At 43.2% G+C, this 27,820-nt stretch overlaps 1 protein-coding gene across 1 annotated transcript; it reads right to left on the bottom strand.

The window, feature by feature from the left end:
- Positions 1-99: 99 nt before the first annotated feature.
- TVP23C (trans-golgi network vesicle protein 23 homolog C) lies at positions 100-26,013 on the bottom strand. Its single transcript, XM_059380845.1, has 7 exons — positions 25,764-26,013; positions 18,907-18,989; positions 17,467-17,611; positions 11,530-11,619; positions 10,180-10,311; positions 3,753-3,881; positions 100-1,214 (listed from the first exon to the last, which is right to left on the bottom strand). Exons 1-7 carry the CDS (start codon positions 25,773-25,775, stop codon positions 1,188-1,190), a joined length of 618 nt encoding a protein of 205 aa, XP_059236828.1. The 5' UTR covers positions 25,776-26,013; the 3' UTR covers positions 100-1,187.
- Between the last annotated feature and the right edge of the window lie 1,807 nt (positions 26,014-27,820).

Raw genomic sequence — 27,820 nt, 5'->3', positions numbered from 1 at the left:
CACATGCTGAAGTGCTTTGTAAACAGGAGGGTTTTATACAAATATAAAGTTATGCACCTTCAAAGCAATCACACCAATAAAGACACTTTGAATATTAAACATTTTTGTAAAATTTTTAACAATGTATAAATACATCCCACAAAATAATCTGTTGGTTAAAAGACACCAACAAAGTTTACAGAACATACAACAGAATTTATAGACTCCTACAACTGCTTGTAGATTGTTACATATATTGCTTTAAGAAATACCAATAATACAAAGGCATGATTTACAATATCCCCATTATATCAAGAAAAAAAATAGATTCATACAATAAAATGTCTTTTAGGCATTTATTATGCCAAGTATTTAAATGATTATTCTCACTAGGACATAAGAATAATACTCTTTTAGTGATAAAAGATAGATTTCATTAGGCCAAGGCCCACTGACGAGTTTCCAAGAAGTTCTAAAGTAAAATCTGGCTATCCCTTCCAAAAAATAAATAGAACAGCAGCAATCTCTAAAAATCCCCTAAACAGAAACTGTGAAAATTCCATTTACATTAATAGGGCCTTAAGTACATGAGTTATTATAAATAAAAATAAAATTTACAAACTAGTTAACCACTAGCCCAAATTTGGTTTCTACCTGCCTGTGAGTGCCTAAGATAAGAAGTTTCATCATGAAGTATATATTAACTTGTAAGATTAACAATTATCTCTAACTTACATGTAAGCCAAAGTGCTTACTTTTACCACAGAAGCAAAACCTTCTTCTGACAATAATTTACAGAAATAATATGGACACACCTAGAGTTCTGCAACAGACCGAGAACATCCCCTTTATTCTACACATCCAGGTACAAATGTCTCCATTACATATGTACATGAACACACTTTCAGTCATTTGGAATCAACGGACATTACAGGACTACGTGCACACATACATAACCACACATACATAACCATAAACCACTTTTAACCATGAGCCACGCCATACTTCCACGCCCCAAAATGCTAAAAAAAGATTAAAAACTCTGTATGAAAACTACCTTCCCATTTTTTTAAAGTAGATTTTAGAATGGAAAAACAAACCCAACACTCCTCTTTGCAACGTGTACTGAGTTCCAAGAGCCTCAGAGTCAAGAATCTCTTCAGCTGTTCCCCAGTGTAAAAGGACACACAAGCTTGCTCTCCCTCTCTTCAGGAAGTCTGCTCATCTCCGGTGTTCTGAAAAAGAGAAAGAACTCCTTCAGACTGAGAATTGTTCTACTTGACATGCCAGCCTCCAAAGCACTAGGAAAATATTCCATGTCTGTAAGGAGGGCCAGATACTACACTACCTTACAGAGCATGGCCCAATGATTTTAAAAATGATGGACATGCAGGGCACCTGGGTGGCTCAGCTGGTTGGGCGACTGCCTTCGGCTCAGGTCATGATCCTAGAGTCCCGGGATTGAGTCCTGCATCGGGCTCCCTGCTTGGTGGGGAGTCTGCTTCTCCCACTGACCTTTTTCCTTTCATGCTCTCCCTCTCTCTCTCAAATAAATAAAATCTTTAAAAAAATAAATAAAAATTTAAAAATAAAAAAAAATGATGGACATGCGGAGAAGTACATCAAAGGATCCCCTGAGATGTCCAGCAAGTCTGTCTCATGTTAAGCAGAATACCAGCAGCTGCCAGGTAACTCTCCTGACCCTACCCGTGTTATGTCAGGGTCAAGGTTCTATTTCCCTGTATTCAGTGTCCCTCCCTGCTTCAGAAACACTAAAAATCCGAAGGGAAAAAACTATTCAATACGCACTTGACAATTACCATACAATGGACCCCTGCAACATCCTATCTGGGACTGTGCAAAAATACCTCAGGAAAAGAATCATGTCCCTACAACATTATTCATTTTCTGGACTTTTCATCATATACAAGAGAAACTGTACAGTAGAATGGAAAGAACAATGAATTTCAAAAGAACAGAGGTGGGTTAGGCCTTAGCTAAGTGTACTATATATATACATATATATTAGGCCTTAGCTAAGTGTACTATATATATATATATATTAGCTGTATATCCTTAAGAAGTCACTCAGTCTGTCAGAGCCCTAGCCATCTAAATGTAGTCCTAGGACCATGAGCATCATAGTCCCTGGACCACCACCCACCTGGGAACTTGCAAGACATGCAAATTGTAAGACCCTGCCAGGTTAACTCTGGGAGTAGAACTCAGCAATCTTTGTTTTAGCCCTGCAGGGGATTCTTAAGCAGGCTCAAGTTTGAAAAACCACTGTCCTATATAACATTACCTGCCTGACCTACTGCCCTTAACAAATGTGAGGTATCCCAGAAAGTACCCCGTCAAATCTCCCCAAGTGATTTAACCACAACTATTCACCTATGGATAGGACTTACTCCATTGAAACCCCTAATTTAAATCTTCATACAGGGGAACTAGAGTAAAACCTTTATGTTCTAAAAAACAATCAAACAAATCTGAGTACTCTAAAACAATCTTTAATGATAGAGTCTTATGTCTCTACTTGTTCTGACCATAAATCCAAAAATCATAACATATGTTCTCCGAAACTTCATTTAGAGCCACCAGAATTAATGGAAAGCTACTGAACTTAGGTAGTTTTTTAGAATTAAGTTGTTATCAATGATAGTTTTAAAATAATTTCAGGGCAGGGACCCTGGGTGGCTCAGTTGGACTCTTGATTTTAGCTCCAGTCACGACTTCAGAGTCATGAGGTCGAGCCCCGCATCAGCCTCTGTGCTGAGCATGGACCCTGCTTAAGATTCTCTCTCTCCAAGGGGAACCTTCCTACACTGCTGGTGGGAATGCAAGCTGCTGCAACCACGCTGGAAAACAGCATGGAGGTTCCTCAAAAAGTTGAAAACAGAGCTACCCTACAACCCAGCAATTGCACTACTGGGTATTTACCCTAAAGATACAAAGGCAGTGATCCGAAGGGGCACATGCACCCGAATGTTTATAGCAGCAATGCCCACAATAGCCAAACTATGGAAAGAACCTAGATGTCCATCAACAGATGAATGGATAAGGAAGATGTGGTGTATATATATACAATGGAATACTATGCAGCCATCAAAAGAAATGAAATCTTGCCATTTGCAACGACATGGATGGAACTAGAGGGTATTATGCTGAGCGAAATAAGTCAATCGGAGATATCATATGATCTCCCCGATATGACGAAGTGAAGATGCAACGTGGGAGGTTTGGGGGGTAGGAAAAGAATAAATGAAACAAGATGGGCTCGGGAGAGAGACAAACCATAAGAGACTCTTAATCTCACAAAACAAACTGAGGGTTGCCAGGAGAAGGGGGGTTGGGAGAGGGTGGTGGGGTTATGGACATTGGGGAGGGTATGTGCTATGGTGAGTGCTGTGAAGTGTGTAAACCCGACGATTCACAGACCTGTACCCCTGGAGCTAATAATACACTATATGTTAATTAGAAAATTAAAAAAATTATTAAAAAAAAAAGATTCTTTCTCTCCCCCTCTCCCTTGGCCCCTCCCATTTTCTTCTTTAAAAAATAATAAAAATAATACATAAATAATTTTCCAAAAGAAATAATAAAGAATGAATAAGATTTCAGGGCACTGACAATACATTTCTAGAAAGTCCTAAAAGTCAAAAATAATTAACATAACTTTATCATCATCATCTCAAAGTTTTTTAAGTATTTCCTAAAAATCAAACTCTGTAAGAATTAGTCACTGACCTTCACAACCAGAAAACACTTACTTGTCTTAAAAACTGCTTTCCAAGATAAGATGTAGCCATGTTGGTTAAATTCTTCCTGCTGCCCACTTTGCACCTGATGTAACCATACAGGTTGGCACCTTGTAGCACCACACCCATGATAACCACCGCCTGGGAAAGAAAAAATAATATAAATAAAATGCACTGACCTTCCTCTGTGTCAAAAAACAACAACAACAAAAAACACAACAAAACAAAGCAGACCACCATGGGAAAGAGAAGGAAAAGGAAACTCATGGGTGGGACTTGTGTCAATGAGACTCCTTAACCTGACAGAACAGACCCATCCAATACCTGCTGAGCACAAGGCACTCACATCCGCCCAACATATATTAATTACACACATATGCTATACACCAGGCCCCAAGCTGCCCCCTGGGGACGCAACAAAAGGACCATTCTCTCTCTAGGATTTTCCATGGGTCTGCAAATAAAGATACAAAAATAAGTAAGTAAATGAGATTCAGAAGAGGCTCAAACGTTAATTATTCCTTTAAGAATTGTGAAAGAATGGTCAGGAGATCAAGCTTTCTCAGTTATTAACTAAGCATGCAAAGGGGAATCTCCACTCTAGGCGAGCGTGCGTGTGTGTGTGTGTGTGTGTGACAAACAACCATCTTCCAGGAAAACAAGGCAGAGCTGGGAGACAGCAATCAATGGTTGTTGGCCTCCTGTGAGGAGCAGGATGCAGGGAGAGCACTAGGAGGAAACACACTTTGGCACAGTTGCTCCTTCCTTATAGCCACATCTGGGAACCTACCCATGACCCCACTAAGATCATTAAAGACAGTGAGTAAGAAACTCAAGCTTCCTCTTTAAGGATTACGGAAGAGGGGCACCTGGGTGGCTCAGTCGGTTAAGCGTCTGCCTTCAGCTCAGGTCACGATCCCCGGGTCCTGGGATCGAGTCCCGCATCAGGCTCCCTAATCAGCAGGGAATCTCCTTCTCCCTCTCCTTCTGCCCCTTTCCCTGCTTGTTCTCTCTCTCTCTCAAATAAATAAATAAAATCTTTAAAAAAAAAAAAAAAAGATTATGAAAGAAAAGTTAATTAGAATGTGAGGAGGTCCCACAGTTGCTCTAGAACAGGGGTGGGCAAAGTTTTTCTGTTAGAGCCTTTGCAGGCCATGTGATCTCTGTTGCAAACACTTCACTCTGCCATCCCAGTCCAAGAGCAGACACACACAACATGTAAACAAACAGGCAAGGCTGGGTTCCACTAAAAAGTTACAAAAGCAGGTGCTGGGCTAGATTTGGCACACAGGCCATAGTCTGCCAAGGCCTGCCCTAGAATAAACTCATCAACCCATCTGCTGTTAAAAGGGTCACCCGGAAAGTGTTTCTATGTGAAAAAGCAACACAGCTAAACAGAGTCTCTCGCCAATCCACACTTACTCTCCTTAACCTTTAATAAGCTATGCAGTTGATTTTAAGGACGTTAAAGGGTTTAAGTGTTTAATTAAGGAACAGATACAAATTCCTAGTAAAAGTGGAATTGCACTTGCTGTTTAAAACTTGTGTTTCAGGGTGTCTGGGTGGCTCAGTCATTAGGCGTGGGAATGAACCCCACATGGGGCTCCCTGTTCTGAGGGAAGCCTGCTTCTCCCTCTCCTGCTTCCCCTGCTTGTGTTTTTTCTCTTTCTCTCTCTCTCTGTCAAATAAATAAATAAAATTTTTTTAAAAACTTGTGTTTCACAGAAATAAATACATTAGAATTATACAAGGTTGTTAGTTACCTAAATAAACATAAAACTGTATTTTTATTTAAATAAAACTTCTCATGCTTCTCAAAGTGGGACACTCATAACATGCTAGGGACCAGCAATCACAGACTGAGCATGGGTCCTACAACAAATTTTAAAATCTATTTGTAAGTTCATTGGAGTGCCTGGGTGGCTCAGTGGGTTAAGCCTGCCTGTGCCTTCGGATCCGGTCATGATCCCAGGGTCCTGGGATCAAGCCCCGAGTTGGGCTCTCTGCTCAGTGGGGAACCTGCTTCCTCCTCTCTCTCTCTGCTTCCCCCTCTCTCTCTCTGCTTCCCTCTCTGCCTGCTTGTGATCTCTGCCTGTCAAATAAATAAATAAAATTTTAAAATCTATTTATAAATTAAAACAGCAGACATCTGGTTTAAGGTGGTGTAGTGAAGCCTAACATCCAGAGCTCTCTATCCCTAACACAGAAGAGATTTTAAAAATACACAGGTTAAAAAGAGATTTTTAAAAATAGGTTTGGGCGCCTGAGTGGCTCAGTTGGTTAAGCGACAGCCTTCGGTTCAGGTCATGATCCTGGAGCCCCAGGATCGAGTCCCGCATCGGGCTCCCAGCTCCATGCAGGGTCTGCTTCTCCCTCTGACCTTCTCCCCTCTCATGCTTTCTCTCCCCCACTCTCTCAAATGGATAAATAAAATCTTTAAAAAAAAAAATAGGTTTAAAATAAAAGGGAAATAAGCCAGTACTAATAAACATTTAAAAAGGGGGAAGGGGCTGGGGGTCAGAGAAAGAACCAACTTGGTTCTGCTCTATACAACTCCTCTCTCTCCAAAGACCCTCTAACGGAAATTTCAGCGATGATCACTGCCCCTCAATATGTTGGAGGCAGAAGTCCAAAGGATCCAGACAGCCCTGAGAAAAAATTCAGACCCCTGCCTCCCAAACACCCACCACGCAACACAGGCACCTGATCCCAGCAGCCCGCCACAAGATGCCCCCGGGCGAGGAGAAGCAATGTGGACCAGCCAGAAGGACCAGCCAGCATCAATCCCATGTTCTCAGCGGGAAAGGGGGAAGACGTTCCCAGAGAGCCTGAGTAATGGGAGCCCAAACCACCTTCCTTATAACCTTACCCAGCTGTTTTAGGAAGTGGAACCAGTGCTAGGGAAGGACTGGGCTGACTCCCCCAGAGTGCTAGGTCTCCGAGGCCTCAAGCAGGAAGGTAGCACCAGCACGGCGCACACAGCCACCCAGGAGAAAGAATCACACAACCTTAGAGAAGGCAAAACCCAAACAAGCTAGTATAGAGGAAGCCAGAGGCCAGGCTGTGCCCTCCACCTCACACCTACACCTCAGGCCGCCAAAGCCAGAATTCTGGCCTAGCTCAGAGCAAAGCCCAGATGTCTCAGATACCACCTGGAGGCGGTCAAGGAGAAATCACCCGCACGCAACCTGGAGAGGGGAAGAGGGAAAACACATCCATGCAAAACTACGAAGGAGGAGCAAGATGAAGATGATGATGGTGGAGGAAAAGAAAATAATAAGAAAGGAATATAATATGTAAAAGGTGAAGAATCTATTCCGAAAGAAATAGAGCCCACCAAAATAAAAGCATTTCTGGGAACACTGCACCCTACGAAGAACCCAGAGATAAGAATTCAAAGGAGCATGAAGGTTAACACAGAACAAGAGGAGATGAAAACGGGGCTGGCAGAGGTAAGGAACTACAGATGGAAGCTGCTGCCACACGCCCACTGGGAGTGGCTCAGTGTCCTCGCCCCTGTGTTCTCCAGCATGTTCCACCAGCATAGAAGCTCCACCAGAGCCTAGGTGGCCACCAACTGCACCTCAGGGCCTGGAACAGCTCTAACATCTGGAAGAGTCCTAAGAAGATTTGCAAACCGAATAAGCAGGAAGGGAAAAAATGAAAGATGGTAGAGGGGAACAGATAAAAACAACCCAACAGAGAGATAAATGGTCCCTCAGAATCCAAGAAGCCCAAAAATAGAATATAAATGAATGTAAACACTTGACAAAAGACAACCATCCTGATTCAAAGCAAAACCAGCATTGACATATTCGAAGAGTACACAGTTTCCAGAAAAATCAACATAGAAAGATAAATATAAGGATACTCTGGAATTTTTTTAGCACTCAAGAATTTAAAAAAATAATTTCTTCATTCGGGGAGAGAAATGATGCACTCACTTACATGCAGGTTAAGTGAACCTGGCCTCAGATTTCTCTGCAATATTCAATAGAAGAAAATGATGATGTAATGTCTTCTAAAGGCTGCAAGAAAGAACCTCTGACTCACCGTGCCACATCATCAATCAAGAATGAAGTCAACTGGGGGTGCCTGGCTGGCTCAGTTGGTAGAAAGTGAGACTCCTGATCTCAAGGTGGTAAGTTAGAGCCCCGCTTTGGGTGTAGACATTACTTAAAAATAAAAATTAGTAGTAAAAAAATAAAAATAAAAGAATGAAGCCAACAGATTCATATTCTTTTTCTTTTTTTTTCAAGTAGGCTCCAAGCCCAGCATGGAGCCCAAAACAGGGCTTGAACTCACAACCCAGAGATTAAGACCTGAACTGAGGTCAAGAGTCAGATGTTCAACCAAATGAGCCACCCAGGCACCCCAACAGGCTCATATTCTTAAATATGACAGAGCAAAAGGAAAATAGCACCTACAAATTCTCTGAAAAAAAATCACCCAACAAGGAAATTTAGCCAACCAGGAGGTAAAAGGAAAAGCTGCAGTTAACCCAACTGAATCAGTGTATTTAAATAGATCAAAGAATGAACACCCAGTAAGACACATCATTTCAAAAGGTCTAACTGCTAAACCTTGACAACAAAACTCATACTAGAGAAAACGCAACCCAGGCAAGAGGAAGGGAAGAAACAAGAGAAGGAACAGAAGAATGTTTATCTCCTTCCCTTTCTGACAGATTCTAGAGGTCAAGAAAGAGGTTTAAACACCATACTTAAAACAACTAAAATTAGCCTAGAATCATCAGAAATCCAAATGCGGAGGCAGGACGAGAAGTGGGAGAAAGCATGGCTGTTAACTCTGCCATCCTTCACAGCAGGAAACCAAGACTACTACGTTTCCCAATCCACAAAAGAGGGTGTGATACAAACATAAAGAGAGACCTACTAGAAAAACTAAAAATACACAATAAACCTCCCAAATCCCAAAAGGGAAAGTATGTATATGAATACACAAAGAAAAAAAAAGGCCTATATAGCAAAACAGACATAAGAAAATAATTAAAATATGGGAAAAAAACATAAGTAAAGCCAAAACATGCCTGGAATCAATAAATGTTAAGTGAAATAAACTCAACTATGAAATGAACAAGAATCATGGTTTGGGTCAAGTGAGGGATTATATTTTCCAAAGATGGTAGCAATGACATCTGTTCCACGTGCTTTTCTAGAACTTTCATATTCCCCCCATCAAGCAAGCTACATAGCTTAATCCCCATTCCCTTGAATGTGGATGGGTGGCAAAAGTGATGATCTCTGAGCCTAGATTGTTGCCATGGCCTGAGTTGCATCTTCCCAAAATTCTAGGAAATTGAAATACTAACCCTGCACCTCAGAATGTCACTGTATCTGGAGAAAGCATTTTTAAAGAGGTAATTAAGGTAAAACGGGGTCACTAGGGTGGAACCTGACCCTCTATGACTGGTGTCCTTGTAAAAAGAGATTAGGACACAGACACACTTGGAGGAAAGACCACATGAAGATATGAGGGAAAGACGGCCACCCACAAGCCAAGGAAAGAGACCTTGGAAAGAAGAAATCAAACCTGCCAACATCTTGATCTGGGGCTTCTCGCATCCAAAACTGTGAGAAAATGAAGTTCTGGTGTTTAAAGCCCTCAGAAGGCAGTACTTTGTTACAGCAGCTAGAGCAAACTCACACAGTGTAAAGGGCAATTCAGCTTGAACTAAGACACTCCCAATGAGAGCTGTGAACTGCCATGAGGCCGCCATGCTGTGAGGACGCGCTACATGACCATGCGGGGAGACTACGCCGAGAGGCTGTGGGACTTCACAAACAGGCGATGCCTCCAGCCATGCCAGCCACTGCCTGACTGCAACCACATGGACCCTAACCCACAACCTTCCAGACAAGCCCCACTCAGTCCTAGTTCCTGAACCAGAGAAACTGAGAGAAATAATCAAAAAAAAATTTTATTTTTATTATAAGTTACTTTATTTGTTATTTATACTTTATTTTTAGCTTGATGGGGGAAATAAAAATTTATTTTTAAGCCACTACATTCTGGGAAGATTTACGATATACCAACAGCCAGCCAGAACAAGTTACCAACTAATATTTCCAGAGAAGAGCCTTCTGTTAGTTCCAAACTAAGCTAAACATGTTTGACTGGAGCTTACTGAACATCCACCAAGATAATACTGTGATAAATATACAGTAACCTCTGTACAAGGCGGGTTAAGTCAAAATTTTGGAAGGCCCTAGGAAAATCAGTGAAAAATCGGTGTTTAAGAGGATTATGCTCTCCAGGTCTGAGAAAAGCAGAGTTGGAGAACAAAACTTGGGAAATGCATAATGGAGCTGCCTATTCAAGACAGGTCTCAAATGTTAACAGAGATGGTTGCTTCTGGTGATCACCCATCAGACACGATAGGGAATTAGTAGGGACATCCTCACAGATGGATACTCACCAACCACTTAACTCTGAAGGAGAAGAGCGCGCTAAAGGCAAATATGACCCACAGCACCGGGCAGGCAATGAGTCCTAACCAAAAGATTCTTGATTCAGCCTCGGAAACAGTTTTACTCTCTTGAGCAGACACCTAAAAAAGAACATGAACTTAATAACCAGTACTGTAGCATTTATCAGAAGAAAGTTTCACATTTTTCATGAAAATACCTAAGTCTAAAATCTGAATAAATTAATGAAGATGACCCAAGTCCCTCCCCCAACCCCAAAGAACAGTTGGTATATCTACCACTATTTAATTTTAGGAACTGGCTTAAATATGCTTTAACTCAAAAAAAATTTTTTTTTCAGGGCAGAATGGACAGTCTGTCATGACACAAGACATGGGTAAAGGTAAAGCTTGTTTCTGACAGGCTTCTATTCAATTCTTCCTGTTCTTGTACTGTTTATTAATAAGGAAGCTTTGAATCACACTATAAGAGCTAAGACAATCAAGACAATCAAGGCTACAGCCATCCTGGAGACAAAAGATCAGGTTAGGGGCCAGAGAAAGAAATGGAATCAGGGGATTTTGGATGATGCCAAAATGTCTTAGCAATATCCAGAAATTGTAAAGGGTGGTGAGTTGCTTCCATATAGATCTTATAATATAAAGGACCTGGGCTTATCACTGAACACAAGACTGCCTTCTCAGAGGTGGAGCCTGTCAAGGCCCTTCCAAGCAGAAGGCAAACAACTTAATTAGTAGTGTTCTCCAAGAATTCTGTCCTCTGCCTCCCAGCCGAATCCACAGGGAAACTGAATGTTTGCTACAGATTGGCAGGCTAACCCAAAACAGATCAGCTTCCCCAAGGGTTCCCAAAGGCAGAGGCTTAAAGAACACTGTTCTGGTTGATTCAGATTTTCTCTGTCTACTTGTAATCCCTCTTTTTCTTTTCCCTGCCCACACGAGGAAGTGGACCGTGCTTTGGAACAAGGACAGAAGGAGCTACTTTGGAAGCAGTTATCTGCTGACAGGGACAGATCCCTGGAGAGACCAGGCACAGCAACACAAAGCTGAGGGCCTTCAGAGGTCCTTTTATCAGCAGCCCCTGATAAGTAGCTTGGCACACAGAAGAAACTCGGACCCAAAATCCTTTCTCAGGGGCTTCTTTCCTGTACGCACCTTACTTCCAGTCTCAACTAGACAGAAAAAATGCAGTTTTAGAAGGCCATCTGGTTTAGTGCTCACAGGCCAAGGGATCTAGGGTAGTACTTTTAGTCCTTTATACTTCACCTATAAATACTCAAATGTAATCTGCACATAATTTATTGAATGAGATTTTGGAGGGGGAAAAAAAGGGTAGTTTACCTTCCTGGACTCAAACACCCAGTGGCTTTTTCCGTCTTCATCTATATGATTCCACCAACGCAGACCAACCATGAGTCTACCTGTGACATTCTGGTAAAGATTAATATAAACACATGCATTTTAAAAGCATTGTTTAAAGAACTACCATAAGGTCATATCTTAGTGCAACATTTCACAAACCAAAAAAATCTTCAGCTTTATCTCCCATAACATCCAGTTAACAAAGACCACCACACACCAGGCCTGGACAAAATAAAAAAAAAAAAGATAATGCAACAGCATGACCAATAGGGGTTGAGGTGACAGGGTAATAAGCATGTCACTAAGCATCACCCTTCCCCTTCTCTTGAACTCTTGCCCTTTCTTCCAATTCCCTAATGTGTTCCTTGGTTTTTTTTTTTTTTTTTTTTTTAAAGATTTTCTTTGGAGAGAGAGTGAGAGAAAGAGAGAATGAGTTCTGGGATGGGTGGGAAAAAATGAATAAAATGAAAAACTGGCAGTCTGGAACCCAGAGGAATGCCCTCACCAGAAGCTGACCATCCTGGCACCCTAACCTGGCACTTCTGGCCTCTAGAACATTAAAAATACATTTCTGGGGTGCCTGGATGGCTCAGTCGGTTAAGTATTTGCCTTCAGCTCAGGTCATGGTCTTCCTGCTCAGTGGGGAGTCTGCTTCTCCCTTGCCCTCTATGATCTCTCTCTCACAAATAAATAAATCTTAAACAAAGAAAGAAATAAAGAGAGAGAGAGAGAGAGGGAGGGAGGGAGGGAAGGGAAGTTCCTATCATTTATAAGCCACCAGACTATGGGACGTTAGAACATAGCAGCCCAAACCAATACAATGGTCACAGGCACTAGCCCTCATTTAATACCTCAAAGGTACCAAACCCCTTCCTCTTACTAATGTAACAAATTGCTCTGACAGCTCTCTCAAGGTCTATTTACTCAACTAATATTTATTGAGCACTTACTCTGTGCTGCTAATAAAAATGGTGACCAACAGGGAGCTCCCTGCCCTCAGGGAGCTTCAAGCATTATGTGGAAGAGAGACAGTCCAGCAAAACAAAAACAAAAACGCACTGCCACCAGCTGCGGTAAGTGTGGTGAGGGAGAAACGCAGGACACCTCAAGAGGCTAGCCGGGAAATCTGATCTAAACTGCAAATCAAAAAATGTCTCCCTGGGAGTCAACTTTGGGAACAAAATTAAAGGATAAGCAGGAATCACTCACTAATGTGGATTTCTGGTTAGAGGTGTTCACTAACAGATCCAAGGGTTCTGTGAACTTGCGTGAGGAAAAAAAATGCTCTCTTTATCTTCACTAACTTTGGGCTGAAATTTAGTTTGTCTTTAAATTATGAATGGAAACAATAAACCACAGTAGAATTAACAGCATGTGTGACTCAGACCAATAAAAACCACAGATATTTTTTACATTGTATTACACCTGGTACAGTTATCACAAAATAGTGCTTATGCGCATCACGGCTTGGGAAGCAATCAGATAGGCCTCTAGATCTTATTATTTAATGCATTCATAAAGAAGCACATCACACAAAATCAGAAATTTCTCTTTTTAATGTTTTCATTATATCTCAATATAAGTAACTTTCTTTGTAATCTTGTGCATTTTCTTTCAAGTATTTAAAAGCACTCATGGGACACCTGGGTGGCTCAGTCATTAAGCGTCTGATTTCACCTCAGGTCCTGATCCCAGGGTGCTGGAATAGTGCCCCGTGTCAGGATCCTTGCTCAGCTGGAAGCCTGCTTCTCCTCCCATTCCCCCTTCTTGTGTTCCCTCTCTCGCTGTCTCTGTGTGTCAAATAAATTAAAAAGAAGAAGTAGAAGGAAGAGAAAAGGAGGAAGGGGGAGGAAGAGTAGGAGAAAGGAATGTCAATAAATAAATAAATGAATGAACGAATGAATGAATGAATGTGCTTGGTAGCTTCATGAGATTGTGAAACCAGTGGCACAAAAAAGGTTAGGAATCCTGGGGTTAAGGTGATACAGCAGTGAGAACATTCCAGGACAAACCGTGGGCACAGAGCCCTAGGGAAGAAAGAAACATCTATGGATTTATGGGACTTAGTGACAGACCGGATAAGGAATAGGAAGAAGGGAAATCCTCCATCTCTTGTTTGCTCAGGTTAGACACCAGTGATTCGAGGCCCCAGGAAAGGGAGCTCAGGTGGAAGTGCGACATCTTGAGGCCAGAAGGAATAGTGAGATTTCCCACAGGCTGAATGTGAGGTCCTTCAAGACAACTCGCTAAGTGAAACTGTCAAGCAGACAGGTCTGCCCGGGTGAGGACAAGCCTGGACTGGAGATCCAGGTCTGAGAGCCACATGGCTCATGGACAAGCAACTAAAATCAGAAGCACAGATGGTACTGATCAGGAAAGGAATACAGAAAAAAGGAAAAAAAGGAGGTTTCATACCAAAATTCATATTGTAGAAATGCTAATATTGAAAAGCTAAGGAAGAGGAGAGAGTCGGTGGTAAAACCGTAGGGCAGCCAGAGGTCTATTTTACTGGCATTTTCAAACACCACCTCTTTTAATATTTTCAAACTCCTTTCCCATTTTCCCATTCTTTACTTTTCTGTTTTGATCACTAGATTATTTTCAAAATTTCTCTCTGGTTTATTGTTTTGTTTTTGAATCTTCTGGACCTCTAATTCTTAAAAAACCTTTATTCTACTGTTTTTCCTCTAAGTTCAGCCTTAGACACATTCTGAAAGTTTCAGTGTAGGTAATCATCACCACGAATGTATAAATAATCTGTATTTATAGTCTATTTCCTGTTTAAGCCACGAGCTTTCAGCAGGTTGGCTTTTATTTGTAATCTGGATTTTGAAAAGCATTTTTTTTGTTGTTAGTTTTTAGTTTTACTGCACTAGACTAGAAAATAGAGCTTTTCTGAGGAACGTACTTGGGTCTTCTTCACAGTGATACTTAATCAACTTTTTTAAGTGCTCCACAGGAGCAGAACAGGAAGGTAGTCTCTGTATGTAAAAAGTTCCACAATATTGCTATTGTGTTGACCTCCTCATTTCATTCAGATCCTTTAGACCTTATTTATTTTTGTTGCTTTGATCTGTTAGATTCACAATAAGTTTTTCCCACCTTATCCTAGTGCCTCTAATAGTTTTTCCCCCATACATGATCTGAAGGAATGTCATTCTGTGAATGGTCCTCAATGTGATTCATAAGATGACCTTCTTTGTTCCCTTAAGTATTATCTTACTTTCTATTTTGTCTGATAATATTACAATGCCAGGTTTCTTTCTGTTTCTATCAGGCTGATATTATCTTGTGTCCTTTTACTTTTTCTAATGCTGCCATTTTATTTCGATCTTTTAGTTGGGACTTAAGATTTTAAGACTTTATTTATTTATCTGTCAGAAAGAGAGCACAACCAGGGGGAGCAACAGGCACAGCAGGCAGAGGGAGAAGCAGGCTCCCTGCTGAGCAAGGAGCCCAATGTGGGACTTGATCCCAGGACCCTGAGATCATGACCTGAGCTGAAGGCAGAAGCTTAACTGACTGAGCCACCCAGGCATCCTAGGACTTTTGATTTTTTACCCAATCTTCAAATTGTTATCTTTAAAAAGAGATTTTAATCAAATTACGTTTACTGTTATAACTAATTTGCTCCTACTTCCATCACCTTGTACTATGCCTTGTGATATTTAAACTTACTTTGTTTTCCTTCTCTTGCTATGTGAACCATGCTTTCATTGCTATCCTCTCCAACACTGTGGGAGACACACAACTTACTTTAAATTTTACTAAGCATTATTAAAGTTCTAAAACCATTTTTTAACCTCTTTTACACATTCAGAAAAGGAATAAAACAAAAGCCCCATAGAAGCTATAACATTTAAAATTTTTTTAGTATTTTTATCTTTGGGGCACCTGGGTGGCTCAGTCCTTAAGGTTCTGCTTTCAGCTCACATCATGATCTCAGGGTCCTGGGATCAAGCCCCACTAGGGCTTCCTGCTCTGTGGGAGGCCTGCTTCTCCCTCTCCCACTCCCCCTGTTTGTTTCTGTCTCTTACTGTCTCTCTCTGTCAATAAATAAAATCTTTAAAAAATATATATGTATTTTTATCTTTCACTTGTCTCTTTTATAAGTTAAAATAAAATAATAATAAAATTAAAAATAAATCTCCTTCTGCCAAATGCACTGAGATTTATAATGATTATGATGTATCTCTGTTCTAACAAGGTTCTGAACTGGATCTACCTCTTTTACCAAATCCATTTAACAATCTCCCTATTCTTGACCTCTTCATTCTGCATTGTATCTCAATGACTGGGATACCTCCAAGTAATTCTGTCACAGATAAAAGAGTGACACTTTATAAGCCCTTTTTTAGGAAGGAAGGAAGGAAAGAAGGATAAGTTTATTAGAAAATATATTTTTGGGCCACATGTTTTAAAACCCTAAGCCCAGAAGGATTTAATTATATTGTTAAGAACTGGGAAATGACCAGGAAAACCAACCAAAGGCCCTGTTCTATTTGGCTAAACAGAAATTACATAATAACAAAAATGCACATTCCTCAAAACACAATTGTGACCAGGATACAGTAAACACTACAGAGCATAAAGCAACAAAAGAAATTCAAAGAAATGCAAACCAAAGACGGTACAAAAGAAAAGCCGGGGCGCACCTGAGTGGCTCAGTGGGCTAAGCGTCTGCCTTCAGCTCAGGTCATGATCCCAGGGTCCTGGGATCAAGCCCCACATCAGGCTCCCTGCTCAGCAGGAAGCGTGTTTCTCCCTCTCCCACTCCCCCTACTTGTGTTCCCTCTCTCACTGTGTGTGTCTCTGTCAAATAAATCACTAAAATCTTTCTCTAAAAAAAAAAAAAGAAAAGCCGAAATAAAAGAAATCTTTATTAAAATCCTCATTCTCCGTGTTTTGCGGCCTGTGGAAGCTGACAACCACCAAGACAGCCACTTCTGGTGTCTGAAAGAATCAGGAGGTCTAAAATGGCAGGGCTGGTGGCTGCAAATGGATCTATAACATCTTCCTGGTCTCTTAATCAATACACATGTCTCTGAAATCCCAAAATTAGCTTTGGCCTTTGTTGTTGTTGTTATCTTTGACTTTTTTTCCCCACCACTTTACTATGAAAATTTCCAAAAATAGAACAGTCAAATTTTACAGTGGCCACCCACATACCTACCACTAGAGTCTACGTTTAATATTTTACTAGTTACTAGTTACCTATTGAGGTACCTGTCTATTCATCCATCTTCCTACCTATCACTGTATTTGAGTTTAAAGCCATTTCTTACTACTTCCTATCCCTTCCAACAGGGTTTCTCCACCTCAGCGCTATGGATATTTGAGGCCAGATAATTCTTTGTTGAAGGGACTGTCCTGTGCATCTTAACATGTTTAGCAGCATCCCTGGCCTCTACCCACGAGATGTCAACAAAGCACCTCCCCCAACCCCAGCTGTGACAATCAAAAATGTCTTCAGACATGGATAAACGTCCTCTGGGGGATAAAATTGGTCCTGGCTGAGAAACACCTCCCTAAAACGCACAGCAGCCTTTGCAAAGGGTGCGCATTCCTTAAGAATTTGTGCGTGATCTATCCTGGGCCCTTACCCAGAAATCACACACAGTACACCTACAGGTGTGGTCTGAATGAGAAGCAGTATACAGACTTTGCAGCTGCTAGTCACATTCTGTCTGTTTAATTTTAAAGCTGACGTAGTCTGACATAGGCACAGACAAGTCACCAATATAATAACCCACATGTGATCTGATGATATTAACACAAAATGAGGGCTAAGGTAGACAACAAAAAGAAACATTAACACAAATCCAAATTGCTAAGGGTCATTTTTTTCCCCACAGTTCATGCATCATTCAATCTTATCGTATCAAACACAATTAAAATAAAAACGATCGAACCTACCTTGACTGCCCAAAAGTCACATGACAACAACAAGATAATTGTCACCATACAGGCAATAAAGCTGCTGCTGAACAATTCACAGAGAAGATAGACTACAATTGCACTGACGCGAAAGAATAAATGGAAAAATGATGCCACTGGGTGTCTGAAAACCAAAACATAACAAAAGAAATGCAATTACATTTCACCACAGGTACTGCAGACAGAGATGAACAACGTTTCAGCCATAACATAACCATGCAGAGTTTTGTCAAAACAAAAGAGATGACTGGAGGAAGAAGCAAATCGCCTACTTTTCTGTGTTTGTAAGTCCCCTTTTTGACTAGGCTCTGCTGTCACAGAAAATACACTAAGGAACCAGGACTTTAACATCTCACTGAATATAAACTTTCACAAAACATATAATGAGAAACTTTGCCAAGCTTGGAAAATTAAGGAAACTATACTCTTGGGATTAAATCCTATTTTCACATAAAAAACTAATTCAGGAGTGCCTGGCTGGCTCAGTCAGAAGAGCATGTGACTCTTGATCTTGGGGTCATGAATTCAAGCCCCTTGTTAGGCGCAGAGATTACTTAAAAAATAAAAATAAAAAGAATTCCTGGGCCCTCAGAAATCACTTCAGGCTTTAAGGCAAAGTAACTATCAGGTAGACTTGTTTTTGCTTTTTTAACAGCTTTATTGAGGTATAATCCACATACCATACGATCATATATTTAAAGTCTATACACCAGTGGTTTTTTTGGTATATTCACAGAACAGTACAATCATCACCACAATCACATTTAGGACTTCTTCATTACCCCCAAAGGCAACTGTATACCCACTGGCAGTCCCTCTTCATCCACCCCGAACCCTACTCCTCTCCAGCCATCAGCCATCACTCATGTCCCGCTGTCTCTACAGATTTGCCTATTGTGGACATTTCACATAGATGAAATCATACAATATGCAGTCTTTTGTGCCTGGCATCTCTCACTCAGCATGCTTTCAAAGGTCAGGTGGAATTTGATTGCAGTAAGTGACTTTCTTTAGAGGGAACTAAATTTGGAATAGAAATATGTCTGGCTTGACATGTTCATGTTATTTTATAGATAAAAGATGTGATTCTGAAATTCACACAATAAATCAAAACAGAACAGGTCTACAGAAACTAAAGAAATGGTGTGTTTCTATTTCTATGGCGCAGTTTAAAGTACAAACACCAGTGTTCACAAAAATGGATTCACAGATATGAAAACTCGGCACCGAGTACAATTCCATAGGCCAGTTATACTCAAAGAAAATCTGAAATGTCCTCTTTGTCTCAGACCAAAGCTCAAACGAGCCATGTCCACTACTCACAAGTATGTAACCACCACTCTGCCCTGAATCCATCGGCTGGCTCCCGCCTACACACTGAACAGCCCCGGGTACTCACACACTCTTACATCTTCCTACCTGATCTTGGATTTTTTTGGTCTGTTAGTTGTCTCCTCTTCCGCATCAAACAGGGAAACATCCTCGGTGTCATCATTACTGTCCTAGCAGGAAAATTGAATATCCATGAAGCAAGATGAAATTCGGTACTCGCGTGCCTCCTACACACAAGGCAGCGCGCTAGTCCAAATGGTGGACAAAAGACAGACATGGTCACGGACATTGGAGGATTGACAAGCTAGGGAGAGGGCACCCCGGGATCACCTGGCAACTAGCCATTGCTCCCCCGCTGCTGAGCCCCATGAGAAACCCCTGGGGTGTCAATGATGCTCCCGCAAACTTCCCCCGTGCACTCTTGGCTGCTCTCTCACCAGTCGCAGAGAAAGCAGAGACCATTGTGGGACACACCTGATGCTTTTGGCTCCTTCACGAAATCACCTGCCTGCACCCTTGTTTCCCTGAACTCTTCTCACCATTTGTATCCCACTCTATCCACAGTGAAAGCAACTGTTGGGCTTGGGATCTCTTCTTTTCCTGCCTCCTCGGGGGGGTTCCTCCATCAATTTCCCCTTCACTTACACTTTCTTGTATCTGCGGGTCTTTCTACTGCATCTTTCCAATCAGCAAATGAACTTTTTCAGAGATCATTTATTGCTTGAAAAAGATGTTTTAAAAACCCTGATCCTGATGTCTACAATAGCCATAATATGGGAAGAGCCCAGATGTCCATCAGCTGATGAATGGCTAAAGCTGTGGGGTGTGTACATACGTGTACGTACACACACACACACACACACACACATTACTCAGCCATCAAAAAGAATGAAATCTTGCCATTTGCAACAATGTGTACTGAGCTAAAAGGTATTGTGCTAAGCGAAATAAGTCAGAGAAAGACAATTATCATATGATCTCACTCATATGTGGAATTTAAGAAATAAAACAGATGAACACAGGAACGGGAAAAAAAAATAAGTCAAAAACAAAGAGGAAGAGTGCCTGGGTGGCTCAGTCAGTTAAGCAAGCATCTGCCTTTGGCTCAGGTCATGATCCCAGGGTCCTGGGACTGAGTCCCACATAGCTCTCCCTGCCTAGGAGGGAGTTTGCATCTCCCTCTGCCTATGCCCCTCCACACTGTACATGCACGTGGACTCTTTCTCTCTGTCAAACAAATAAATAGATAGAATGTTGAAAGAAGAGAGAGAAGCAAACCATAAGACTCTTTAACTACAGGAAACAAACTGAGGATTGCTGAAGGGGAGGCGGAGGGATGAGGTAAATGGATGACGGACATTAGGGAGGGAACGTGATATAATGAGCACTGGTGTTACATGCAACTGATGAACCACTGAATTCTACCTCTGAAACTAGTAATACTGTATATGTTAATTAAACTGAATTTAAATTAAAAAAAAAAAAAAACCCTGATCCTGAACCTCCCCTTTCGCTCTCCCCCCACAACATTCCTCCCTTTCATAGCCTTAGATTGGAAGGGTGGCTTACATCTCAACTCACCGTTTCAGCCTCAACCACAACAAACCTTCCTTGACACCAGACCTAGGGCCAACCACCCACCACTCACCTGCCCTTACCTCATCCCTGCCCAATTCCGGACCCTCATGTACCCACAGAGTCATTCTTCTAACAGGAAGGTCACACCATGTCATTCCCCTCTGCAAATGTTTTCAACAGCTCTCCTACATGTATCAGGTAAAACTTAACTCCTCCATGTACAGTACAAGACACGTCATGATCTTCTGACTCTCCCTCCTACCGGGCAGTGCCACAACACTGCTAAGACATGTTCTCTGAAAACACCATGGCTTCCCATCTGTCTGCCTCTCGTGTTTGTTCCCTGCCCAGAAAGCTCTTCCCTTCTGCATCCCCTACAAAGTTCACCGTCAGGCAACACCAGATCTAGCTTTCATATTTCAGATAAAATACTGAAAGAGCTGAGACACTCTCCCTGCAACCCCCAGGCCTCCCACTTCCCATGTTCCCTGAACACAGGACGAATGTCCACTTGTACAACTATGTCAGGGTATCTTCAGGTCTCCAAGGACTACCTCCATCTAGACTCCAAGCCACTAGAGAGCAGGGAGTGTCACTGCATTGTAGTAGTGTCCAGCAGAGCACGCAGCCAGGCAGTACAATATTTATCAAAGGCATGAGCAAATGCACAAAGGAAGCAACTGCAGGCTGTGATCAGAGTTGGGAGAAATACAAGTGCAAATGGGAGCACAGGGTTCTGGAGGAGAGTGTCTGCGCTGGGTGTGGACAGAGCAAGGAGGCCTCCTGCTCAGTCCAGTCCCTTGACTAGGTAGATTTTCAAAGGCAGAGAGTGGAAACACACAGGTATGTGCAGGGAATGGCCAAGGAGCCCAGAGACGCAGTGTGTGAGCTAAAGGTGTGTGATGTGTGACATATCTAAAGATGCAGATGTGTGAGCTGAAGCTTTAAAAGGAAAATGGGGGTGCCTGGGTGGCTCAGTGGGTTAAAGCCTCTGCCCTCGGCTCAGATCATGATCCCAGGGTGCTGGGATCGAGCCCTGCATCGGGCTCTCCACTCAGTGGGGTGCCTGCTTCCTCCTCTCTCTCTGCCTGCCTCTCCGCCTACCTGTGATCTCTGTCAATTAAATTAAAAAAAAAAAAAAATCTTTAAAAAAAAAAAAAAGGAAAATGGACTCAGAGACCTGAGACCAGTGGTTCTCAACTTTAGTTTACAGGCTGGAATTGCCTGGGGTGCTTTCAAAAAGAAAAAAAAAAGGAAAAAAAAATCCTGATGCCTTGGTCCCCTTGAATTACAAGATTCAGATGTAACTGGTCTGGAGTGTGGTCTATGTATCTGGATTTTTTTTAAGCCCCCAGATGATAATAATCTGCAGACAAAATTGAGATCCACTGTATGATCCAACGGACTAAAAAACTGAGACTTCTGCCCTTGACCCCAACAGTCCAATCTATACCCAGCAGCCAGGGTGACCATTCCCACTTAGATCATATCATCCTCCTACTGAAAACACAGAGGACTTTGACTGAAAAACTGACTCCCTACCTGGACCCATCATGATCTGGTCCTGCCCACCTAGAGGACCTTATCTCAGGCTGTTTACTTTGCCTTCTGGAACTGTGATGGACTGAATAATGCTTCCTCTCCCTCCTGCCAAAGACATCCTGGTTCTAATGACTGGCACTTGTAAATATGTAAATTTACTTAGCAAAAAGATTTTTTGCATATGCGATCAAATTAAGGATCTTGAGAGGGGAAGAACATCCTATTCTGTTGGGCCCAGTTACATCATTACATTGGTCCTTATAGAGGAACACAAGAGGATCAGAGAGGGCACTGAGATCCTGTAAAGCAGAAGATATCAGAGATAAATAGATTTGAAGATGCTGTGCTGCTGACTTTGAAGCTTGAGAAGACCATCAGCCAAGGAATGCAGATGGCCTCTAAAAGCTGGCGAAGGCAAAGACGAATCTAAGACTCTCCCCTAAAGCCTCCAGAAGAAACACAGCCCAGCCAATACCTTGATGTTAGTTAGCCCTTATGACGCATTTTGGACTTGTGACCCAAACTGTGACATGATAAATTTGTATGAAACAACTTAATTTATGGTAATCTACAGCAAAAGGAAAACTATACAGTATCTAAGCCCCTGCCAGACTAGTCTCTTTTAGTTTCTTAAACATACCAAACTTGTACCCCACTGGGTCCTTTTACATTTGTTCTATCTAGAACACTCTTTCCTCTCACCCTGTTCTTTGAAAGACTGCCTTATTCTCATTAAATACTGAGTGCCAGGCACGGTTTTAAGTGGTACAGCCTGAAACAAAAAGACAAATAGTTCTGCACTTCCGGAGATGCATTTACTAAGATGGGGAAGGCTATGGGCACAATATCTGGGTGAAATCTGGAGTCTGATTTTGGACATTTAAGCTGAAGATGCTGGCTTAAGGACTTTTTTTTTTTTTTTTAAACTGAAAAGGGTAACCGTTAGTATGTTCTGCGCATAAGACTATCACATTCCGGGGCACCTGGGTGGCTCAGTGGGTTAAAGCCTCTGCCTTCGGCTCAGGTCATGATCCCAGGGTCCCGGAATCGAGTCCCACATCGGCCTCTCTGCTCAGCAGGGAGCCTACTTCCTCCTCTCCCTCTGCCTGCCTCTCTGCCTACTTGTAATCTCTGTCAAATAATTAATTAATTAAATTTTTAAAAAGACCATCATATTCCAATTTAGGTGTTAAAAGGAAAATTCTGACTACTATATGGAAATTCTGGAAGGGAAAGGGAAAGATAAAGGCACAAAGCTGTAAGGATGGTTTGAGTGGCTAATCCAATAATGGAGCCAAGAAGTCATGGTATGGTCTAGTGTGGACACAGTGCGGGTGGTGAAACACATCCAGATTCCAAATGCATTTTAAAGTAGCAATGAGGGGCACCTGGGTGGCTCAGTCAGTTAAGCGTCTGCCTTTGGCTCAGGTCACGAACCCAGGGTCTAGGGATCGAGCCCCGCTCTGGGCTCCCTGCTCAGTGGGGAGTCTGCCTCTCCCCCTGCTCATGCTTGGGTGTGTGCACACGCTCTCTCTTGCGCTCTCTCTCTCTCAAATAAATAAATAAATAAAATCTTTAAAAAATAAACGTAGAAATGACAGATTTTGCTAATAGGCTGAATATGGGATAAGAGAAAACAAGTTAAGGAAGATTCCAAAATTTTCGCCCTGAACAGCTAAAAGTGCAGGCACCAAGACAGACTCTGAGCACACCAATATCTATAAATCAAAAAGATGAGAAGGAATAAGCACTGGGGTTGAAAAGGAAGTGCTCAGGAGTAGGAGCTGAACCAGGAGGTGGTGTCCTGGAAGCCAAGTGAAGAAAGTGTTTCCAGGAGGAAGATCAGATCAACTGTGTGAAATGCTGCTCACAAGTAGGATGAAAACCAGAGACCACTGTCTTTCGAGCGAATCATCAGTGACCACATTAACAGCAGTTTCAAGATGGCAGAGGGAAGTAGGAGAAAACCAGACTAGACTGGACACAAGAAAGAACACAAGTAAGAGACAAGTATAAATAAATCTTAAGGAACAAAAAATGGGGGGGGGAGAGTTGAAAGGGTACATAGAATGAAGTTTTTCAAGACAAGACATTAAAGCACATTTACATGTTAACTTAAACAAGCTTTTTTTTTTTTTAAAGATTTTATTTATTTATTTGACACACCAGAGAGAGAGAGATCACAAGAAGGCAGAGAGGCAGGCAGAGAGAGAGAGGAGGAAGCAGGCTCTCCAAGAGCCAAGAGCCCAATGCGGGACTCAATCCCAGGACCCTGAGATCATGACCTGAGCTGAAGTCAGAGGTTTAACCCACTGAGCCAGCAGGGCACCTTTTTTTTTTTTTTTTTTTTTTAAGTGGGCTCCACCCAGCAGAACCCAACTCAGGACTCTGAGATTAAGACCTGAGCTGAGATCAAGGGTCAGACGCTTAAGCAAATGAGCCACCCAGGTGCCCCTAAAGCTTTTAAAAATGGAAAAAAAAAAAAAAAAAAAAACACCTGATGCAGAAGAGCAAGGGGAGAATTGCTGGAGTACTGCCTTCCAGAGGACCAGAGTGCACACATAGAGGGCATGGCCTAAGGATAGAGCACAGACAGGAAAAAGAAGGCAGAGTCTATGGGAGATCATGAGCACAGATACAGGAGGCAGATGGTGTGAAATTCTCTTCTGATGCCTTCCACTTTTCCGGTGACATGAGAATTAGAGGACAAGGGGGAAAATGTGGAAGGTCTGAAGAATGAGAAATCTCAGGAGCGGCCCAGAAGGGTGGGAGGGTGAGGAGCTTATGGGACTGTGGTGATGACTGCCTGGCAACATTAAGAGACCGCGCATGTGAGGTTCACGGTCACACACTTAAAGTGGGAACAGTCAGTACGGTTGCGTGGTGCCCTTCAGCCTGGGTGCAGGTTCTGAAAGCCGCATCTAACCATCATTGGAACTTCTCCACTCAAGCGACCTCCTCAGTGGTCTTTCCTGATCATCAATTCTAAAGGTGTCCTACTTCTCAAATTCTTGCTATGACATCACTATGTTGTCGCTATCTTTACCTAACTCCGCACCCCAACGCATCCACAAGCCCCCAACCCCCGGCACCATAAACCTGTCTGAATCGTTCAAAACCCTATCCCAAGGCCCAGAACAGGGAGTGCCTGGGCCACAGCAATCCCTCAGTAACAAAACAAACAAACAAAAAAAAATAATAATACCTATACCCTTGAGGGAAAGTGCACTATAAACAGTAAAAAGGTTTTAACACGGGAAGGGATTAAATTTGTCGTACTCATCGCTGGTCGTCAACCTGTAAACTGTAATCAATTCTAAGGGGACAGACGTTTTCGCCGAAGTGATAAGCAATCACCACTAGAGTCACTTCGGCAACGGACACTTGAATGCTAGGGCCCTGGCGGGGTCTCCTACTCCCACAGGATCGCGGTGCACCCCTCAGAGTCCCCGACCGCCTGGGGAAAGCCAGACCGCCAGCAACTTCACTTTCCGCAGCAGAGCGCCCGAGCGACTCAGCGCCCCGCGTCGGCTGGCACTGCGCTCTGCACACACCCGTGCACACCCTGCACACCTGCGCTGTGCCTCCGACGCGCAGCCTGCCATCCTCCGCCTCCACAAAAGGTCTCCGGGCTGCAGGCGGCGCTCCCCAGACAGCCGCCCGCGGCCCTCCGCCCACACGCGCCCCCCCCCGCGCCCCCGGGCTCAGTCGGCTAGTGGGGCTGCGGGTACAATGGCCCTGGGCCGCCAGACTCGCACTCCTCGGACCCCGCGGACCCGGCGCCCAGCCACACCCACCCTCACAGAGCGCCCCCAGAACCTCACCTGCTGCAACATGACGGCCCTACGCCGGCCCCACTTCCGGGAGCCACGTAAGCGTCGCGGCTGAGGTGACCTGGTCGCCACAGGAGGGGAGGAGCAAAGCACAAGCCCAGCCCACTCCCACTTCCGCTTCCAGGTGCTTCGCGGAAGGCGAGGGGAGTAACGGGGGGGCGGGACGAGCTCGGGGCGGAGCGCGAGGAAGGCTGGCGTCCTGACGGCCTGGCGAGTTCGGGACGGAGCGGGAGGGCTAACAGCGGCCCCGGAACGGAGCGAGCATGTGGGCGGGGTTTCCGGGGTGGGACGAACTCAGAGGGCGGGGCGAACTCGGGGACTAGGCAAGCGCCAGGGTGGTGGGCGGTTCGGGGGTGGGGCGACGTGTGAGCGGGGCGTTCGGGGCGGGGCGGGCGGCCCAGGGGCGGGGCGGGGGCGGGCCTGGGCTAGTGCGTTTAGTGGGCGGCGAAGCGCGGACTGGTCCAAGCTGGAACCAAAGACAGGCTCGCTTCTAACAGCATCAGCAACGCTCCCCTACGCTCGGTCAACTTCAGGGTGAAAGCTTTGTGGTTTGGCACGTGGGGATGTGGTTGCTCGCATTGGTATACCCGAGAGCGAGGGGTGTGGGGAACGGGCCTTACTATAATACAGTTGCATTTTGTTTGAATGTTTTACAACATGTGTACCTGCATTATTTTATGTGTACCTTAAAGTATAGAAGCAACTTCGCTTCTATAATTCACATTATTTTATGTGTACCTTAAATTATAGAAGCAACTTCGCTCTTGCGAAGAGGTGGAAGGGCATTAAGAAGAAACCAGGCAGAGGACTGTATACGATGGAGAGTACTGTTTTGGTTTTTTTTTTTAAGATTTTATTTATTTGACCGACAGAGATCACAAGTAGGCAGAGAGGCAGGGAGAGAGAGATGGGGAGGGAAGCAGGCTCCCTGCTGAGCAGAGAGCTCATGTGGAGCTCGATCCCAGGACCCTGAGATCATGACCTGGGCGAAGGCAGAGGTTTAATCTACTGAGGCACCCAGGCGCTCCACAATGAAGAGTTTTATCGTGGGAGGAAAACAGGCCAGGAAACAGGAATAGAGGTTGAGAGCATGGGTTTGAGTCCCCAGTTTTCCAGGTACCCAGCTAACCTCAATGTACGTCTTCCCTCAGTTATAAAGTGGGGATGCTCATGGTATCTGAACAGGTTCAGTGTGCTTAGTAAATAGTGAATGTAATTCTTACTACTGTTTTAAGTTTAATCGCTGGAGATGTCATTTTGCTCCGTGAAGGACCTGACATTCAGGGACCTCATATCTTCTTTGAAACTGTGATTATAACAATGTGACCGTAGCAATATCCTGTCTGCCTGGCCCACATCAGAGGGCTGTTGGGAGACTCATGGAATAATGTGTGTTAGCACATTTCCTTCATTGAGGGGATCCTTTCCATAGAAATCACAATTTTTACATGGCTGTTTACTAGTGCTGCGTTAACTCTTTTTTTAGGATTTTATTTACTTATTTGAGACAGTGAGTGAATGGGAGGGAGAGGGAGAAAGACTCTGAAGCCAACCCCACACTGAGCCCAGAGCCAACCTGGGCTCCTTCAGATCTTCCTGAGTTTAATTAATTTGCTAGAGGGGTTCACAGAACTCAGGGAAACTTACATGTACCAGTTTATTTAAAGATTCAGATGAACAACCAGATACAGACACAAAGAGCCAGGTCTGGGAGGGTCCATGGCATTGGGGTACCTCACCCAGTACATGGATGTCTTCACTAACCTGGAAGCTCTCTGAATCCCATGATATTGAGTTTTTATAGAAGTTTCATCACGTAGGCATGAGGGATCATTAACTCTATTTCCAGCCCCCCTCTCTCCTCTTTGGAGGATTGGGGGAGCCATCCAGGAGCCCACTTTGAGTCCCCTCATTAAAACAAAAGATGCTCCTATGTTTCTATCAGTTAGAAATTTATAAGGATTTCAGAAACTCTATGCCAGGAACTAGGGGAAGAGACCAATATATATTTTCTATTATCCTACACCATCTGATGTTCATGCTGAACC

Source organism: Mustela nigripes, chromosome 16 (assembly GCF_022355385.1).
Source record: "Mustela nigripes isolate SB6536 chromosome 16, MUSNIG.SB6536, whole genome shotgun sequence".
NCBI lineage: Eukaryota > Metazoa > Chordata > Mammalia > Carnivora > Mustelidae > Mustela > Mustela nigripes.
The sequence above is the reverse complement of the archived record's forward strand: the minus strand, read 5'-3'. Positions and strand labels throughout refer to the sequence as shown.